This window comes from Aspergillus karnatakaensis, assembly GCF_047715665.1.
Source record: "Aspergillus karnatakaensis strain CBS 102800 unplaced genomic scaffold BJY04scaffold_7, whole genome shotgun sequence".
Lineage (NCBI taxonomy): Eukaryota > Fungi > Ascomycota > Eurotiomycetes > Eurotiales > Aspergillaceae > Aspergillus > Aspergillus karnatakaensis.
This window is the reverse complement of record NW_027395719.1, coordinates 500444-518704: the sequence shown is the minus strand read 5'-3', so window position 1 is coordinate 518704 and position 18261 is coordinate 500444. Positions and strand designations below refer to the sequence as shown.

The 18261-nt window shown below is 50.5% G+C and overlaps 8 protein-coding genes across 8 annotated transcripts; 5 read left to right on the top strand and 3 right to left on the bottom strand.

Annotated features, from left to right (window-relative positions):
* Positions 1-757: 757 nt before the first annotated feature.
* BJY04DRAFT_180644 (glycosyltransferase family 69 protein) lies at positions 758-2878 on the bottom strand. The gene has a single exon (XM_073710096.1). It carries the CDS (start codon positions 2631-2633, stop codon positions 1056-1058), a length of 1578 nt encoding a protein of 525 aa, XP_073575138.1. The 5' UTR covers positions 2634-2878; the 3' UTR covers positions 758-1055.
* A 214-nt stretch (positions 2879-3092) lies between these two features.
* Positions 3093-4522, top strand: BJY04DRAFT_146063 (uncharacterized protein). The gene is made up of 4 exons (XM_073708783.1): positions 3093-3367; positions 3501-3562; positions 3635-3687; positions 3751-4522. Exon 4 carries the CDS (start codon positions 3820-3822, stop codon positions 4411-4413), a length of 594 nt encoding a protein of 197 aa, XP_073575137.1. The 5' UTR covers positions 3093-3367; positions 3501-3562; positions 3635-3687; positions 3751-3819; the 3' UTR covers positions 4414-4522.
* On the bottom strand, positions 4465-5392 carry BJY04DRAFT_146069 (uncharacterized protein). The gene is made up of 2 exons (XM_073708784.1): positions 4931-5392; positions 4465-4490 (listed from the first exon to the last, which is right to left on the bottom strand). Exon 1 carries the CDS (start codon positions 5202-5204, stop codon positions 4956-4958), a length of 249 nt encoding a protein of 82 aa, XP_073575136.1. The 5' UTR covers positions 5205-5392; the 3' UTR covers positions 4465-4490; positions 4931-4955.
* Positions 5393-6618: 1226 nt separating this feature from the next.
* Positions 6619-9035, top strand: mirC (siderochrome-iron transporter MirC). Its single transcript, XM_073708781.1, has 4 exons — positions 6619-7199; positions 7281-7411; positions 7463-8197; positions 8257-9035. The coding sequence occupies exons 1-4, from the start codon at positions 6982-6984 to the stop codon at positions 8952-8954; spliced, it is 1782 nt and encodes a 593-aa protein (XP_073575135.1). The 5' UTR covers positions 6619-6981; the 3' UTR covers positions 8955-9035.
* Positions 9036-10881: 1846 nt separating this feature from the next.
* Positions 10882-12143, top strand: cdc42 (Rho family GTPase CDC42). Its single transcript, XM_073708780.1, has 4 exons — positions 10882-10996; positions 11144-11263; positions 11452-11830; positions 11886-12143. The coding sequence occupies exons 1-4, from the start codon at positions 10977-10979 to the stop codon at positions 11943-11945; spliced, it is 579 nt and encodes a 192-aa protein (XP_073575134.1). The 5' UTR covers positions 10882-10976; the 3' UTR covers positions 11946-12143.
* Positions 12144-12768: 625 nt separating this feature from the next.
* BJY04DRAFT_180636 (agmatinase) lies at positions 12769-14297 on the bottom strand. The gene is made up of 3 exons (XM_073710095.1): positions 14085-14297; positions 13907-14033; positions 12769-13850 (listed from the first exon to the last, which is right to left on the bottom strand). The coding sequence occupies exons 1-3, from the start codon at positions 14205-14207 to the stop codon at positions 12820-12822; spliced, it is 1281 nt and encodes a 426-aa protein (XP_073575133.1). The 5' UTR covers positions 14208-14297; the 3' UTR covers positions 12769-12819.
* A 115-nt stretch (positions 14298-14412) lies between these two features.
* Positions 14413-16521, top strand: BJY04DRAFT_180634 (putative beta-ketoacyl synthase (Cem1)). The gene is made up of 4 exons (XM_073710094.1): positions 14413-14717; positions 15056-15222; positions 15319-16221; positions 16275-16521. Exons 1-4 carry the CDS (start codon positions 14666-14668, stop codon positions 16446-16448), a joined length of 1296 nt encoding a protein of 431 aa, XP_073575132.1. The 5' UTR covers positions 14413-14665; the 3' UTR covers positions 16449-16521.
* A 249-nt stretch (positions 16522-16770) lies between these two features.
* BJY04DRAFT_214651 (MT-A70 family) lies at positions 16771-18225 on the top strand (the record flags this gene model as incomplete). Its single annotated transcript, XM_073715273.1, has 1 exon — positions 16771-18225. One exon carries the CDS (start codon positions 16771-16773, stop codon positions 18223-18225), a length of 1455 nt encoding a protein of 484 aa, XP_073575131.1.
* Between the last annotated feature and the right edge of the window lie 36 nt (positions 18226-18261).

Sequence of the window (18261 nt, the reverse complement as noted above, 5' to 3'; positions counted from 1 at the left end):
CGTATCCAAGGGAGTCTGAGATGCGTCCTGCTCGGAAGATGCGTCGTCGGAAGCAGCAACAGGCTTTCCGTACTCCTTCTCTAGCTTGAAGGAACGAGCAGCCGCCATAAAGGCAGCAGTGTCGTCTACATCGGCAACAGAAGGGCTCATGTTGGTTAAATTCTCCAAAGGAGTTTGACGGGGACAAGTTTGATGGGAGGTGTGGTTAAAGGAAGGTGATAATGAAGAAGCTCTAAGAGAGGGGGATGGAAGGTGCAGGTGGGTGTTCTCATCAGCGAGGCACTGTTTTGATTTGTGTTATGTGGTCAGTTTCACTTTTTTTATCAGAGTATGGCCCGCTTCATTTGGTGAGGGGAATAATGAGCAAGCAAGGAATCACCGCCGAGGAAAACTAACCTGATAAGAAAGATTGGAAGGGCTCTCCTGGTTCACCTTTCTTGGAGCGTGCTGGCTTTCTGAAAGTCCGTAGGGAGTTTGGTCTGCCACTGCCTCCACGACGGTGTGGATGATACCGGTGATGTCAAGGCCTGTCAGCTCGTTAAGCCGTCTGCCAAAGCTCATCGTAAAACGAGGGGAGAACATGAGGATTTCAGAGGGAGATGGAAGTGACCGAAAAGGATTCAAAAGATATGGAAGAGATGGGAGAGAGCTCAAAAGCATTGCTGAGGGAGGTTTTTCTCGCTACACTCTAGTGCTCTTACCCTTGAGGTGAAACAGAGAAGATTGATGTGTTATAGCTTGATGTAATCTTCGTCACCTCCAAGCAAACAAAGAAGAATGACCGGCTTATACACTGCTAGACCCCTAGGTAGGTAGCCACGCGAGGCAAGGACAGCCGGCGCGGACAGGCTGAAGGCAGCACCCAGTAACACAATGGACATAACATGTGTGTTTGAAGGCGCCGTCCCCTATGAAATGGACAGCTAATAAGCTAACGTGGAAGGTGGTGTTTGTTCACATTGGAAGGAGACAATATAGACAAAAAGGTAAGGTTAATTGAAGTTATATACAACTGTACACAGATCTTACATGCAGATTCTATCTTTCATATATCGTCATGAGTTGCTAGGAAAAGGAAGCGACTCCCACCCTGCCTCGCCCTCTTCGCGATCCTCGATAATCACCTGGAGCCCTGGACGGCCACAGAAGCCATCGTTCGAGGCTATCCGTTTGGCTTCCTGGAAAGACCCTCCTTCCTCTTCACTTTCATCAGTGATCCAGGCCGTCTCCCACACCCGCTGACCGGGAACTTCAGTACGTCGAGTGTTGAATCGAGGTAAACCAACAATAGGGCTCAAGATGTTGTGGATGAGAGTGTATAGTCTCTCCGGTCGACGTGTGATCCGCAGCCAAGAGAATGTACGGCTGTCGTATGCCACTCGTACAAACGGATTCATGTAAACTCCGGTATCAGTAATCTCCTCGGGGTTGATTGGGACATCTTGGATGTCTGCATGTATCAGACAGCACTCAGAAGCTTCCCAGAAAGCATCGTGTGAAGCGCGGAAACGGAGAGGACGATCTCGTTCAGGTCCTGCCGTTGGCTGTTGGAAGAAACGAGCGTCGAATGCAACCATTCCACCCCAGCAACTGCGGACCCGAACCGCGTCGGTTCCGGACAGGACATCCTTGCGGCTCGAACCGTCGCCTGCATTGGTAAACCAAGGGAAGAAGGGTAGGCCGACCCCGTAGCCTTGTAGGTCTCGAGTGGCATATGTATCATAGAACTTGAACGGGTTGATAAAATCGACGGCACATGCAGCGCGGTATTGCGCGACTCCGTTATCGTCTACATGAGTGGAGAACAAAAGCTGGAGAGCATCGACTGGATCAAAGATGATGTCGTTGAGGTATAATACTTTGTCGAATCGGATCTCGGGGTGGGTATCTAGGGGTCGTAGGGCTCGGTTCCGGACCTCAGCCAAATATTCAATGCGTCTAATCCGTTTCGATCCACCGGGGACGGTCACAGATTGTAAAGTATGCAGATCTAGATTCTCCTCGAAGACGATAGACTTGTTGCAGGGTATCCTGCGCTCAAGGTCTCGCAGGGCGCCTGCGCCTGCCGATCCACTATCGTTTTCGTAGATGCTGAGAAACACGTTCTCTCTACCGAGCAAATGAATCAGATCGAGGACCCTCTGCCCCCACTGCCCGCCTGCTATGTCTCCGCCACGGTCGTACAGACTCGCTGCGATCAAGATCTTCTCATCTCGCGGATTCCCCCGACCAGAATCAGTCGAATTGTGGACGGTATTGGCGAGAGCTGTGTAGTGCGGAGGAGGCCGAGTATAGGAGGGGGAAAATGTGGAGGATAGGAGGATGAGCGCGAGTATGATACCGAAGAAGCTCTGGAGAAAAAAGTACAAGCGGCGACCGAAACAAATACGGGAGCAGCTCAGACGTTTCGAGGATTTGAGCGAAGGTTTGGAAATATTCAGACGACGGTATCCGGAAGAGTGATTTGACCCCCAAAAGCGCGATATCAGGGGCGTTCTATTCAATAGCTTTCCACGGCTGGGTATTGTTTGCGACTCGAAGTCTGCTTCGTCAAGGTTGAGAGTGCCCAGGGAGTCGATGGAGGATCGCACGTCCAACTCGTACTCGTCTGGATGGAGAAGTCGGGAGGACATAATGTCAACACGATGTTCAACACAGTCAGGGCGGGATAAGAAATCTGAAAAGGGCACCCATTCCTCAAAACATGGGAATTTTGACCCGCAGAAAAGATCAGGTAACCGAGATTCAGAGATTCGCAGCCTCAAAGGACTTGCGAGGTCACAGGTGGGAGTTCAGGTTTGGTTTGGAGGCTTGGTCTCGGATCTCCTTTTCTGGGGCCGCGTCAGGGTTCAAATTATGTCAGCCGCCCCCATTCAACATGATGGATCGATCCCACCGCAGGTGGCGCAGCTTGCCGCAGCATTATTGGCATACGTACGCGTCTCACTCTCCCAAAGTCTAGTCGTACTCGTTCCTTCTCTCTTTCTTTACTCGCCCTTTTACGAGGGAGCCTGTGACAGTAGGTACCGTTATCTAACTGCCTGATTGACCTGTTCTTTAAGAGGCTGATATCACACCAACGAGTCGCTTACATTCCAAATATTATTGATCATTTACGGACTCAAGGCTGTGACTCTCAGACTATTAACATGCAACTCCAATTATACTCCTATTTCTGTCTCTCTCTCGGCCCACTCTTCCCCCAATCCATGTCCGGTGTAGTTTACTCCGGAGTATTTATGGATCTGGCTTGACTCCTGCAGCCTGCACTCCCTAAAGGCCGGCGTTGTTCCTGAGGCCGGCGCTCAATTATCGCGCGTATTTGAAACACGGGCTCAATGAAAGAAGCGCGACCGTGGAAGACAAGGTGCTTATGCACTCTAGTGTCATTTTTCGGAGATGAGTCTAACCAGATGGTTCCAAATACCCCGCTCGTCCTTTGACCATAGCTGGGCGGTTGAATGAGCTACTGATTTGAGGCAAACTGACCGAGAGAGTAGCAGCAAACTTGACTCCAAGAGCACACAAGCTGCTCCAGAGACACTTGAACAGGTGATGATTGGTGTCTTCCCCTGTCTTACCACGGCTTTGAAGAAGCTATAGCTTTATATGTGTGCTCTAATTTCCGGCCTAGTTCGAATCTCAATGGCGTGGTGTGGTGTGGTGTGCTTGCTGGAGTGACGCAGGGTATATAATGCGCCTTGTCCTCCGTGAGCTCACATTCCCCTCTTTTGACTTACCCCTCACTAGTGAATCTATACTATACGCCGTATCCCTCTCGCCGCTGTTCTCGCCGAAGCAAGCATAGCCACCTTTGCCATGGCGGGATTTACGTTCGTCAATACCTCCGAGAGTGTGCCCGGAGACGGCACTCTTCCTGCGGAGTTCACCGTCAAGGCCGCGCCCTCGACTGATGTATGGGCAAAACCACCCTCGACTGAGCGATTTAACGCTCCGATCCTCTACAAGTCCATTTCACTGGCCGCGTTCAAACGCGCCCGAGTCTCAATATCCGCTCACTGGAGTCAGAAATATGATCAGGGAGGGCTCATCCTCGTTCTCAACGGCGCCAATGGAACCCGCAAATGGGTCAAGACAGGAATCGAGCTTACCCACGGCAAGCCCCATCTGAGTACTGTGGTCAGGGATCGTTGGGCTGATTGGAGTCTGCTCTCGGTCCCATCGGGTGGTACTGGGGCAACGCTGGAGATTGTCAGGGAGACGGATGACAGCTTATGGATCTACCTTGATGAAGGAGTACAGAGGTCGCCTATCCGAGAGGTGACTTGGGTGTTTTCTGAAGAGAATATTGCTGATGTTTGGATTGGTGTGTATGCGGCGAGACCATCAAGCGAGGGAGGAGATCTGGCGGTCAACTTCTCGTCAGTGGTGATCGATTTGGTGGACTCATAGGCGCTTATATACCTCGACTCATCACTCTATGCCTCTCTTGATCTTGCTATTGAACTTTTGATTTTTAGGTTGCAGTACTGTTTTGTTACCTGAGCGCAGTAGCCTTCGAATTTTGAAAGTTAGGACACCTGGTTAGACAACATAGCATGCAAAAGATAGCTCTTGTCCTGCTTGTGATTGAATATTGAAAACAACACAAACTGCGAGTACATAATGCATGATGATAACCCACCTCTTGCTCGGGCTTCGAGTTGGAGAAGCCATCCCGCACGGGGCTTCATTAGTCGGTTGCACTCATGCAGGCCTACGTCAGATCTGCCTGACCCTACGGCATCGACTCGAAGGGAGGTTGTATTTCCTTCTGGACGAGGATCGTTTCACAGCATCGCTGATTTCCTGGGAGAATACTACCCCTCAACGTGACATACTCCGCACGGCGAGAGTTGAATGGTTCGATATAAACATACATAATGCCGAGAACAGTGCAAACACATTACACTAAAGGTACATAGCTTACCTTTTGATTTTCGAGAAGCATCAACTTAAATGCTATGCGTTCTGGCCCTCTGAGCCCTGTCCAAGGCTAGGAATGTTAGGTAAAAATTGGTTGTTCCAAGTTGGAGACGCATAGTGGAGATCCGAAAGTTTGGGTGAGGGGAAAGTTCCAACGGTGGAAAGCGGGCACACTCAATCCATGACCATGTGGTCTTTTGCGGGACTTCAGGACTCTTGCCCGCTGAGAATGCTACAACCAGATACAGGACCACAGGTAGTCCTGAGCAAGACGTCATGAAGAATGCACTGCGTTTCAGGATTCAAGGATTGCTTTTGGAATTTAACTTGAAGAGGAATTCGCTTCTGAAACACAGACAGCATGCATTTTGCATCGTTAATGTGCATTCTTGGAGCCTGGCGGAAACGATATGAGACTTGGGTATGGGTTGCTCAATCATGAATGATATTATTATTGCCCTGTTGGCGGTGGGAGGTTCCAACTTCTGCAGACTGCAAGTGATAGTCTTCGAATTAATATTCCGTGCTCTCGCCTTGCTCTTACTAGTCATGCGCTAATGGAACCTGAAAAGAAATTCCATGAGTGCCGCACTGTTCTGCAAGGGGCCGGGCTCCCGGGCTCGTATGATCTCAGAATTTAGGCGGGGAGCGAGCTCTACTGAAGATTGTTTCCAATTTTTTGAGAATGAGAAATTGAAAAGACCCATTGACGTAGAAAATTGAAGCTTGAGGTTTGACCGACGAGCTGAAGCCTGATGGTGCGATGCCAGGCGATCACTAGTATTGATCTTATCATATCTGATTCTTTCCATCCACTTGCCGTTGGGTGACACGGTCCAGCCGCTAGCATCTTAGTTCGGACGCCCATGCATGCTCTAGGAGCACGAACTGCGGATGTGTGTCGCGAAAGTGCGTGGTACAAAGAGTTTTCATCAAATCAGACCACTCCAACCGAGAAAAATGTAGCAGCTTCAGTTAAGTCACAAGAGACTCGAGTCAACGCCAGGTGGAATAAGGACTATTCTCTGCCTCTGGCCTTGACATATCTAGTCCACTTGCCCGCGGCATTGATCACGTGAATGCACCCAGCAAGGGAAGGCTTGGACTGCCGCTCCTGTCCGTTTCCCCATAGTACCTAGTGTGATGGAGCCTAAGATTGCCACTCACCACCACCGTCATCGCCACGACCTGAACAACCTTACCATCCCCAAACCATTACGCCCTGCATTCCGCTCGCTCGATTCTGAAGCTGACAAGAAGGACACCCGACCAGCATCGCGTCCCACGTGCTTTCACGGAATGTCAAAGCATCAGAGATCCCATGGTTGACGCGCAAGTCTTTCGACAATTCACACCTGCTGAGAGCCCCGCAGCCGATTCTTCACCTTCAGCTGTTGGCTGCTTTTGATATATTCGATCCCAACTCAGCCTCGGGCGTCAAGCTTATAGGCTGATCCTGGTTGCCTAAACATCGACGTGCATAAGTCTCGCTTGACGATCGTGGGTCCTGCGCTATTAGGACATTGGGATTCAAGGTCCGTCCGGCGAACGCAGGAATAATTTGGTTTCTTGAGGACAGGCACGGCCTTGTGAGGTCGTCGCGCGCCTGTGTCTCTGCTTGACTCCTGCCTCACTGTTACCTGTGCCTTGCCTGCTCACCTTGTGCACCGATGATTTCTCGGCGACTAGGTCCCTCTCAGTCAGCTTGAGTGCCTCATTTCGTGTTTCCGTCCTGCGCCGACATTGCTTTTCCTTCCCCCATCCACTAAGATACCCCTTTTCGTTGGCTGTGTATTTCTTTTTCCTCTTCAGGTGGATCTGGCTGGCTCCGATCTCGAGTTAATATAACCCTCCACGGCCGTTGAGGATATTACTGCTTGACTTTCCGTCTGCAACCGATCGCGTGGTCGACCTTCGCACCTCCCCGTCTTCCCGCTCACCTCACGCTTTTCGAACCTACGATTCACCTCTCGAATACTTATCACAATAAATGGACGTTTCTCAAAGCAGACTCTATTATCGCCGATACTCCTCCTTTCTACCATCCTCCTCGAGATGCCCCTGCTTGAGCCTGGCGCAACTGCATATGGCACGTTCGACGACATGAGACCAGATATTGAGGACGAGGGAGAGCGCCTTCTCACGGAAGGATACTTGAGCGACGATGGTGCTAGCGCGGTAACATCTGTTGATTCAGTTCAAGAAGGTGTGAGGAAGATCGAAGCAATCAATCTTACATGGACCACACGATCCTTGGTGATCGCATATATTAGGTGAGCCTATACATCTATATCCTTGCGCACATCGGTTGGCCCTTCTTTGTTGTACCGGACTAGTCTGACTTGGCCTTCAAGCATTTTCCTTATGGCCTTTTGCACATCGTTAGAGGGTCAAACTATCATGTCACTCTCCGCATATGCGACTAGTGCGTTCAGTAAACATTCACTGATATCTACGGTTCTTGTCATTCAAAATGTTGTCAATGGTGAGTGGCCCTTTCCCTTTCCATTATGAACCATGATTAACCCATGTCTAGCCGTCATCAAACCACCCATGGCCAAAGTAGCCGACGTCTTTGGGCGCTTTGAAGCCTTCTGCGTCAGCATTCTCATATATGTTCTCGGCTACATTCAGATGGCTGCGTCAACGAATGTTCAGACTTACGCCTCAGCCCAGATATTCTACTCTGCTGGCTCCACGGGCTTACAAATTCTTCAACAAGTTTTCATCGCCGATAGCAGTAGCCTTCTTAACAGGGCACTGCTAGCCCTTCTCCCAGAGCTTCCATTTCTGGTTACAGTATGGATAGGCCCAACGATCGCCGATGAAGTGCTCCGAAAGGCCTCATGGCGTTGGGGTTATGGGATGTGGTCGATTATATTGCCGGCCTCTTTCCTCCCGCTGGCCCTCTCATTGCTGCTTAATCAACGCAAGGCCAAGCGCCTGAACTTGATCAAGGAACGACCAAACCAGCGGCAAGGGTTCGCCGCAGCAGTTCGTCGCACGTGGTATGACCTTGATATTTTTGGTCTTACACTGCTTTCTGCAGCGGTGACATTGATTCTTGTGCCCCTCACCCTCGCCGCAAACTCCAAGAATGGGTGGACAAGTAGCAGCATCATTGCGATGATTGTAGTGGGGATTGCGTGTCTCATAGTCCTGCCTTTTTGGGAGACTTCAAAGAAACTCGCGCCCAAGCCTCTCTTATCCTTACATCTCCTGAAACAGCGGACTGCTCTTGCTGGATGCTGCTTGGCATTTTTTTACTTCAGTAAGTCGCCGCTCTAAATTTGATAATTGATGGTTACATCCTTACTAACGAACATAAAGTGGCTTTCTATTTTTCAGTTCAGCCATACCTTTACTCCTACTTGCAAGTCGTACAGAACTACGATGTTGCCACGGCTGGCCGTGTCACCCAAACTTTTTCGTTCACATCCACTATCGCCGCATTCGCAGCCTCAATTTTGATAAAATATACGCGCCGCTATCGTATATTCGTAACCATCGGCTGCGTAATTTATATGGTGGGCTTGCTTCTTATGCTCCTCTACCGCAAAGAGGGCAGCTCCCCATGGCAGGTACTGGGGACGCAAATAATTGTGGGAGCTGGAGGGGGGCTTCTCAATGTTCCTGTGCAGCTCGGTGTTCAAGCATCCGCCAGTCACCAGGAAGTCGCTGCCGCCACGGCTATGTTCCTTACGTCTATGGAGATGGGGGGCGCCGTTGGAGCCGCCATTTCAGGTGCTGTCTGGACCCATAACATCCCTCGCAAACTCCGCCTTTACCTTCCCGATGACTACAAATCTGAAGCCGACGCAATCTTCGGCAAGCTTACTGAAGCCTTACGTTATGAAATGGGAAGTTCTGTCAGAAGCGCCATCAATCGGTCATATCAAGAGACGATGAACAAGCTTCTAGTATTGGCTATTCTAGCCACACTTCCACTCATCCCATTGAGTCTTCTCATGTCCAATTATCGACTGGATAAGGTGGGTCTTCAATTCGGTCAGAAGACGGTACAGTAGCATTTGGCTAATTGAAGTAGATGAGCGAAACGCCAAAGCATCAAAAGGAACCCCAGAGGGAGGGCTCTGATACAGCAGAGCGATCGAAACGGACGTAGCTGACATGACTAGTTCTGGTGGACCGTCGCTCGACAACTTCATCGGGCTGACCGGTACCAAAAATGCAAGCGTCCAAACAAGCCGCATATTTATCGAATCCTGCTGCCTCCTGTCGAAGAACATACACTCGAAACTTGCACTTAGTGTGCCACCGCAAGAAACCCACCACTTCTCACTCGGATATACTATGCAGCCATATCAATAGACCTCAGCTCATTGCATTTGGAATGGAAGGCATTTCGGCGCATTGCTTATACGACTTTTATGTTACCACACCAACTATTATCACGACAGCAGGCTGATATTTCGTTCGAAACCTCTATCTATACACTGTATATAACTCTGAAAATGACGAATAGAACGAACATAGCATGCATCCTATTATGTTCACTGTATCCTAAATACTCTGTCGATGGGCTGATGGGCGATGGGGGCCAAGAAAGGATTGGAGCCTATCCATCAAATGGCAGCAGATGGATTGAGGGGTGAGCGAAAAATGGCGAGTACTGCTTTCTGGGGCGTAGCCTACTCTGGACTTTGATGCATATGGCTCTGGAGAAGAGAAGGAATTGGGTAGCCCGTTTTCTGAAGGATGTGACACCTTCTGAAGAATTGCTGCTGATCATGGCTGCCTCTCGGCGCGTAGACGAACGACTCAGATGGCACTTCGGACAGACACCTCAAATAATACAACCTGTCGGCCCGATTACCATTGGATACTACAAAGCGCAATGCCCACGATTGGAGGAAAGGCGAGAAGGGTGTTTGGCCGTTCTTATTAATAGGCGAGGTTCTCTACTTTCTTGGAATGAATGAATGTTCATGGGAGCTGCTTTGTCTTCCCCCTCCTCCAGCTTTTTATCCTTCCGTCTTCAAACCTTTTGTCTCCTGCACCATCAGTTATTCTCTCTTTTCAAGTTCCTTTTTTGTCTCCATCTTATTTTCCATCTCTGTTGAGAACCCATAACTATTGAGAACCCCCTCCTTCGTTGCTTAGTGCCGCGGCTCTCCCACCTTCTCACGATCATCCACTACTAGGCTACCCCTCCTTTTCAGAAAGTCATCGGGATTTCTCCTGATAGTCAACAGCTAGAGGGCCCAGAGGGACTCTCATCCAGAGCAGATAACGCAGAGAGGACAAAAGATCACTCTTCAAGGTAGATCTCGTGAGCAAGTCTCGCTCGTCTCTGCTGATTCTAGGTGAGTTGGCGATTGAGCAGTCGTGGCGGCATATTGTCTATCAATGTCATTGCTTTTTCTTTGCAAGTACTTATCCATCTTTATTCAATTGAACCATCACTCAAAAACGTGCACTGCTTGACTGGCCACGACATCTTTCGTGCTAGTCGATGACCCTTGTCTTCACGAGCTTCTCTAGGCTCTCTTGTCCCTGATCTTCCCCAATTTTCGAGCTTTCTGGAAGGTGCAGGGTTCTGCAGTAATTTAAACTGCATTCTGCAGCTCATGAAAGAAAGTCGAATTACTCGGGGAAAGTCTTCATGGCGATAAAACAAACAGATGAACAAAAAAAAATAACGGACCAGCCAGAACACGCTAACCGTGTGTACCAACAGCTTTCAACTGGCAATAATCATCCTCTCCGCCTCGACCCTCCCACATTGGCTGGCCCTCCGTTCTTTCACCACCGACGGCATCATTCACCGCAACCCTCCCCAACCTCTGTCCCTTCTAGCGGCGCCTCCTCATCGACAACTCCTTTCTTCCCTCTCTGAAACTCCCGGCTGCTCTTCCCCTCTTGCCATCACCAACCCGCCTTGCTCTCCTCCCTGCGATCACATCTCCATCCCCTCTCTTTCACCGCTCCTGTCTCTCCTATCCTGCCGCTCCCGGGTCTAGACAACCTCCAGCCGTACTCTCCACCCTCCTTTCGAACAGAGCACCAGTTTTGCTCAGCTTTTCAAAATGGTTGTAGCCACTATCAAGTACGTTTTCCTCCTTGTTCGAATCGCGCCCATATGCTGCTTCGTTTGTTGGAACCGTTCCTATTTCTCCACCCCTTTTCGAAGCCTATCAATCGTCCCTCTCTTCTTATCAGCAACTTGCTAACTCCGCGGGTTTCACTCCAACAGGTGTGTTGTAGTTGGTGATGGTGCTGTCGGCAAAACTTGTCTCCTTATCTCATACACAACGAACAAGTTCCCTTCAGAATATGTCCCTACTGTTTTCGATAACTATGCCGTGACTGTTATGTAAGTGCATAAATTCTTTTCGCGGCTTGGTTGAACTTTCGCGCTTCTCCGACGATGATTTGCGAGCCCTCTGCAGCTTTTCCCGCCCTCTCCCTGTGACGCGAATCTCTCGGCTTCTCGTTTGCGACTGGATATCGCACCGTATTTATTGCTTATATCATTGTGGCTGACCGTGTACTCTCAAATAGGATTGGCGACGAGCCGTACACCCTGGGATTGTTCGATACCGCCGGTCAAGAGGATTACGATCGCCTTCGTCCCCTTTCGTACCCACAGACAGATGTCTTCCTCGTCTGTTTCTCCGTTACTTCACCCGCATCTTTCGAAAACGTACGCGAGAAATGGTTCCCTGAAGTTCACCACCACTGCCCCGGTGTTCCTTGTTTGATCGTTGGCACACAAGTTGATCTTCGTGATGACCCCGCCGTTCGCGAGAAGTTGGCCCGGCAGAAGATGCAGCCAATTCGCAAGGAAGATGGCGATCGTATGGCAAAGGAATTGGGCGCTGTGAAATACGTCGAGTGCTCTGCACTAACGCAATACAAGCTGAAAGATGTCTTTGATGAGGTGGGTGTCTTCCTTGCCACATAAGGATCACGGACTGACGGATTGATTTCCTTAGGCAATTGTGGCTGCGCTCGAACCTGCTCCTAAGAAGCGGTCGAGGTGCGTTTTGCTATAGATAAACATCACACACTGGGGGATAGGCCAGTACTGTTCTTAGTGAAGAAAGACTTAGGCCCCTTTGTGATCCTTGGTGATTTCCACATGTGTCGCGTGATCTCATGGGGATCAAAGTGCGACATGAACTTGATTCAGAGCACACATTGGAATGCACATCATACAAAGGCTTCAGCTCAGCAGGGTTTGACTGTACTGTTCTGGCTGGGTTTCTACACAAGGGTTGTCATGTAGGCCTTTTAGCCCTATTTGCTGCCTGTTCTCTCAAGGCTATCACTGTACCTTTCTGAGCGCTGCCCTGAGAAGTTGAAAGCATCATAACCACCAAGCAGCCCTAACTCCCACCAACCTCCTTATCCTGTCCCATGCTTTCCGCTTTGTCCCCTGAGAAATAGCCCTAACCACCCCCGATTACCCCTCCGCGCTTCTTCCATTGTCGCCCTTCCATTCCCCCTGTCCATTTTCCACTCCTTCTATCACAACTCTCATCGTCTGAACTTGGCGTTGGCAGTCGAGGCGTCCTGTTTTGGTTGGCTCTGGTTTGATCTGTTCTTTCTGCTCTCAGTTCATCTCTCTTACCTACCTGCCACATTTATGCGCCACTTTATTCATCTCTCTTGTTTCTCTGAGATGTGGGCTAGATAGTGCAGGTATCTTCAATAAGACTAAGTCCATTAACTTGTTTCTCTTCTTCAGAGTTCTCATGTGTGCAATATCAAAATCGCCGCATGACTCCTAGCTCTGATTGCTCATCGGAATACAAGCACACGAATTGAGGAGGGTGAAGTTTTCTATTATAAAACAGTTATTAATTGTTGATTATCTCTGGTTTCATTATCTCATCTCCATATATCATAACATGACTACCTTCCTATTCACAGCTCATCCTTAACCACAGCCTCCTCCACCTCCACCTCCACAGCCACCTCCGGCTCTCCAACAGTCTCTGCCTCAACAACACTCTCTTTCCTTCCATACCAACCGCCCAAGTCCTCCCCAGCTCCAGCCTTAACCATACTAGTGATGATCTCATAAGCAACCTGCGCCGCCGCCAAAGCCGTCGTCTCCCCCTTATTGTCATAGCTCGGCGAAACCTCAACGATATCCGCGCCGACAATATTCAGCTTTTCGAGACCGCGCAGAATGCGAATAAACTCGCGCGTCGTCCAGCCTCCGGGCTCAGGTGTTCCGGTACCTGGTGCGGTCGCGGGATCAAGCACATCAATGTCCACGGAGAGGTAGACTGGTTGGTCGGCGTCGAGGCCGATTCGTTCAATGATCTGGTTCACGACGCCCATGGGGCCACCGAGCTCGTCGATGTCGTCGGCGTGGATTCGCATGAAGCCCTGCTCCGGTGTGCCGGGGGCTGTGTAGTCGCTGTCGTCAATGCCCGTGAGGCGGGTACGGAGGCCAGCGTGCGCGGAGGTCGAGTTGCAGATCAGGCCTTCGCGGCTGGCCTTGTGGAAGAAGCTGCCGTGGTTGAAGGCTGATTGCTCGGATTGCCAGTATGCCGAGTACCGCACGGGGTTCCAGGTGTCGAGGTGGGCGTCGAAATGCAGGACGGTGATGGGTTTCTGGTAGATCTGGTAGAGAGCTCGGAGAGCGGGGAGTGCGACGCTGTGGTCGCCGCCGAGAGTGACGAGTTTGGCTTTGCCGGCGGAGATGCCCTTGGTGCCGTACTCTGAGGCCGCCGAGGTGATGGGCTTGCGGATGCCGAGCTCGAGGAAGGCTTCGTACATCTGGCGCTCGGCGAGGCCATTGTCGAATGGCGTGATTGGGATATCACCGCAGTCCTTGACCGTAGCCCACGAGCTATATGGGTTAATGCCAGCGCGAGTGTTGTAAGAGGTTCCGGCCATCTGGCGGGCGCTGGCAGCACGAATTGCGCGGGGCCCAAAACGGGCTCCTATGTAGAGCTATTAGTATGGAAAGCATTTCCTGTGGCCTAAAGCATCGGCGTACCTGGTCTGTAGCTGACTGCGGTGTCGAATGGAGCACCGATGACGGCGATGTCATACCTCTCGTCAGGCTCAACGAGGCACTTGACGGGCTTCAAGTGCGCAAAGCTGGCATGTCCGGAGAAGGACCACTACCAGTGATCAGCTCAACTCATACATTCAGAATTGGTTCAGCTGCTTACCTCTTGGTTCCATTTCTTCAGAAGCTCCTCCCGCACATGCTCCGGAACAACTTCATCATCGTGATGAGCATGGGATAGAGCCGTGCCGGCCAACGCCAGCAATCCAGCCCACGTCAACTTCATTTTGCTACCTAATGTACAGCAATGGGTAACTATTTCAAGCAAGGCTTCAGCAAGCAAAAGAAAAGAACCTAGGAAAAGCAAGGAAGATCGTTCACTACTAATATATGGAAAGCTGTGGAGCGTAAAATAAAGTGGTGCTGTATGGTAACAACATGTAATGCAGTCTCTTATCGATAGCAGAAGCAGCCCCGATTGGCTGCATTCGCCACATGACTTGGTGCCTGGATGCCTGGCCGCACTGACGTCGTCCAGACTTTCCTCTTTGGGTCATCTTGAGTCTTGAAGATTCCTGGTAGAATCATCCATCGTCTTCGTTGTTGCTCTTTGTTGATTCCGAGGAGTTCAATACGGCTTCATTCCCCTAACAATTGCTGAAGGCTCGAGTCTCACGCCATCGACTCCGACTCCGACTCCGTTCCTCTTCCATACGCTGCTGATACAGGTCTGAACAAGATGCCATGCGGCGGGTTGTCGTGACTGGGCTCGGTGCTGTGACGCCCCTCGGCGTAGGTGAGTGATAGTATTTCATTTTGATATCAATCGCAGCTCCCTCCACCCTGTGTTATCCGTTCCGCCATCGGCCTCAGCCGCCGCTCAAACCATGCGCCGTATCTCGCGTTCGTAGATGGTGATTTTTCCGCCTTCTCCAACGTCTCCACTTCTGTAAGAGGAAGGTCAACGACGAGCCTCGGAGTGTCATGGCGGCTGCCGAACCAAAGAAGGTAGCTGGACACGATACGGTGCTGTAATAATCTCCTCACAGGGCTCGGCTGCAGCTTTGTTGGCGCTTCTTGTTCTGTGATCGTTGATTGGCTCTCATGCATTTACTAAATCACCTCATGCTCTAGGGTTTCGTCGGACTTGGAGGCGGCTGCTAGATGGGCATTGCGGGATTGTTAACGTGAAAGACCGCGATGTAAGGTTCGCAGAGATTCCAGCTCAGATTGCTGCGGTTGTGCCTGAGGGTCTCCGTAAAGAGGGTGGCTGGACGGCGTCAGAATGGTTGAGTAGAGATGTAAGTGCATGTCTTGGCGTGGTGCTGCTTTCTTTGCGGGGTTGTACTCATGTGCATGAACTTCCCTGTTTGTTGCAAATGGGTTAACCCTCGTAGGATGAACGAAAGATGGCGAAATTCGCGCAGTATGCGCTAGCTGCCTCGGAAGAGGCGCTGGAGGATGCAGGCTGGAAGCCCACGGCGGTCGAGCAGCTCGAAGCGACAGGCATATGTTTAGGGTCCGGCATTGGTAACTTCGATGAAGTATACAACACATTTGTCGCATACGAAAAAGGAGGATACCGAAAAGTGTCTCCCTTGTTTGTGCCGAAGCTTTTAATCAATCTCGGGGCTGGTCACATATCTATGAAGTATGGCTTCATGGGCCCGAACCATGCGGCAACTACTGCGTGTACGACCGGGGCACATTCTGTTGGTGATGCTGCTCGCTTCATCGCCTGCGGAGATGCAGATGTGATGCTTGCGGGCGGCGCAGAGTCCTGTATCCATCCGCTTGCCGTCGGAGGCTTCGCAAGGGCGCGAAGTCTAGCAACAGGCTTCAATGACCGTCCCGAGAAGGCGTCGCGGCCTTTTGATGCAGACCGCGAAGGCTTTGTTGTCGGTGAGGGAGCGGCTATGCTAATTCTAGAGGAACTGGAGCACGCTAGAGCCCGAGGCGCTCGCATATATGCGGAGGTAAGAGGCTATGGATGCTCTGGCGATGCGCACCATATGACAGCTCCGAAAGAGAACGGCGGAGGCGCCCTGCTAGCCATGCGGAAGGCCTTGAAGAATGCTGGTCTTGAGCCTTCCGCAGTGGACTACGTGAATGCTCATGCAACCTCGACAGTTGTCGGGGATGCGGCGGAGAATGCAGCAATCAAGACTCTGCTCCTCGGGCCTGGGGGGAGACAAGTGGCTTCCGAAGTGAACATCAGCAGTACCAAGGGAGCAATAGGCCATCTGCTCGGGGGTGCAGGAGCTATCGAGGCTCTATTTACCGTCGCAGCTATCAGCGAGGTGAGTTACCATTCATGATCTGATTATTTTGATATCCTATCTAATGCTCTTAGAACATCATGCCTCCTACCATTAACCTCGACCGTCTTGCCGATGGGTTTGACTGCAACTATGCGCCGCATCAAGCACAGGAGCGCCGCATTGATATAGCGCTAACGAATAGTTTTGGATTTGGGGGGACGAACAGCAGTCTTTGTTTTTCGAAATATGATCCAAAGCGTGTATAAGTTTGGTGTGATCTTATTGCTTGTACGATATTGGGTGGATATAGGATGTAGTATATATAGTTATTAATTTGTGCCCTACTGAATATATAGAGACTGTCCTTGTGAATGTAGAAAAGAATTCGATCGGAGAATATTACTGCAGTAAATCTAGTTCCTGTATCGTATTTACTAAGAGTGACATTGATGATATATGTGCAATTGTTATTGATGCATCTAATCTTCCAGAGATATTTGGGCGGGCTTCCTGACTTCCTCCAAACTTATCCACAAACAAATCCACATCCTACCCAGCCAACAACACAGTCTGGATAGTAGTTCGGCCATGCCATGCAGATCATCAATCCTTTACAGGAATCCCGAAGACACAGTCTTTCTGATTGATATCCCTACCTCAATCACACAAGCACAGGAGCTCTCGCATCAGCTACACCCCTGCTTATTAAAACGCAGGGAATCAACCTCAGAGGAACAAGCCACAACAAGATACCTCAGATCTTCATCTCCACTTAGAACGCCCTATCCACCAAATACAGAGCCAAAGACAGAAAGCGCAAGGGCTAGAGTTCTCGCGCGGATTCCGGTCACCGAGAGAATTGTACATGAGGCGATTGAACCTGTGGTCCTTGATGCGCTGAAAGTCCTCAAGTGCCATTATGGGCAGGCTTCGAATTGGTGCCTTGAGAGGCGGTTCCTCCGGGATGAGGTCAGGAATGAGCTCCGAAAGAATGAGGTTATCGCTTCTTCAGCTATAGCTAGCGAGCGGCCTGCAAAGAGGAGGTGGGAAGAGGCATCGGATCCTCATGAACATGAGTACTATTTTCAGCCGAGCTCTGCTGCAAAAACCCTTCAAAGAGACTCTGGAAGCGTCTGTCAGCCTCCGCTGATCCTATCACCCGGCTCGAATAGCTTCAAGTCTGGGGCAGAGCTCTGTGACGTTGTCGCCAGGAATACTTCCTTCGAGACCGCACTGGCTACGATTCGCTCCTCGCATCTAGCCGCCGAGTCTACGAACGGTCCTGAGAACGGAGACTCAACACGACAAAAAGATCACATATTCATCATCCCACCATTGTCTAACTTCGTGCTCTGTAACATTCCCATATCACCACCGGCACAACGAAACCATCACCATCCACATCCGATCCCCGGTGTTTCCCCAGACCAGAAATTCAACCTCGTTCTCCTCGACCCGCCCTGGTCGAACAGATCTGTCCGTCGAAGCAAGCACTACCACACCCAGGCATATAACGAGAATCAGCTCCTTGAGAAAAAGATTCAGGATATCCTGCAAGTCCACTCACTTCCTATATCGGATCAATCTCCTACATCCATTGCCGCAATCTGGATAACAAACTCGGCGAAAGCACGAGATATAGCGTACAACTCTCTCAGCGGAGCCGAATTCTCTGTTATCGAGGAGTGGGTCTGGGTCAAGACAACCGTCGACGGTCAGCCCATCAGTCCAGTTGCAGGGCTCTGGCGGAAGCCGTACGAGGTGCTTGTTATAGGAAGGAAGCAAGACACCTCGAAACTAGGGAGCACAGCTGATATAGAGTGTCTGAGGAGGGTCATTGCTGCGGTTCCGGACGTGCATTCTCGTAAGCCAAACTTGAGGGAGATATTTGAGAAAGTTTTCTTTCAGCAGCCAGGCTCGGGTTCGGGTGTGGTGCCTTACTCGGCACTGGAGGCTTTTGCTCGCAATTTGACTGCTGGATGGTGGGCTTGTGGGAATGAGGTGCTTAAGTTTAATGCAGAGGATTGGTGGGTTGGAAAGTAGTTATATTTACTTTGCCGGATCTTTGTTGGCCACAGC

Coding starts and splice junctions, on each gene's coding strand:
- BJY04DRAFT_146063 (XM_073708783.1), top strand. CDS start 3,820: ATGGCGGGATTTACGTTCGTCAATACCTCCGAGAGTGTGCCCGGAGAC.
- cdc42 (XM_073708780.1), top strand. CDS start 10,977: ATGGTTGTAGCCACTATCAA. Junction 10,997..11,143: donor ATGGTTGTAGCCACTATCAA/GTACGTTTTCCT, acceptor TCACTCCAACAG/GTGTGTTGTAGTTGGTGATG. Junction 11,831..11,885: donor TGAAAGATGTCTTTGATGAG/GTGGGTGTCTTC, acceptor TGATTTCCTTAG/GCAATTGTGGCTGCGCTCGA.
- BJY04DRAFT_180634 (XM_073710094.1), top strand. CDS start 14,666: ATGCGGCGGGTTGTCGTGACTGGGCTCGGTGCTGTGACGCCCCTCGGC. Junction 14,718..15,055: donor TGTGACGCCCCTCGGCGTAG/GTGAGTGATAGT, acceptor CTCATGCTCTAG/GGTTTCGTCGGACTTGGAGG. Junction 15,223..15,318: donor CAGAATGGTTGAGTAGAGAT/GTAAGTGCATGT, acceptor TAACCCTCGTAG/GATGAACGAAAGATGGCGAA.
- mirC (XM_073708781.1), top strand. CDS start 6,982: ATGCCCCTGCTTGAGCCTGGCGCAACTGCATATGGCACGTTCGACGAC. Junction 7,412..7,462: donor CATTCAAAATGTTGTCAATG/GTGAGTGGCCCT, acceptor ACCCATGTCTAG/CCGTCATCAAACCACCCATG. Junction 8,198..8,256: donor CTTGGCATTTTTTTACTTCA/GTAAGTCGCCGC, acceptor ACGAACATAAAG/TGGCTTTCTATTTTTCAGTT.
- BJY04DRAFT_146069 (XM_073708784.1), bottom strand. CDS start 5,204: ATGACGTCTTGCTCAGGACTACCTGTGGTCCTGTATCTGGTTGTAGCA.
- BJY04DRAFT_180644 (XM_073710096.1), bottom strand. CDS start 2,633: ATGTCCTCCCGACTTCTCCATCCAGACGAGTACGAGTTGGACGTGCGA.
- BJY04DRAFT_180636 (XM_073710095.1), bottom strand. CDS start 14,207: ATGAAGTTGACGTGGGCTGGATTGCTGGCGTTGGCCGGCACGGCTCTA. Junction 14,034..14,084: donor TGAAGAAATGGAACCAAGAG/GTAAGCAGCTGA, acceptor GATCACTGGTAG/TGGTCCTTCTCCGGACATGC. Junction 13,851..13,906: donor CGCAGTCAGCTACAGACCAG/GTACGCCGATGC, acceptor AGCTCTACATAG/GAGCCCGTTTTGGGCCCCGC.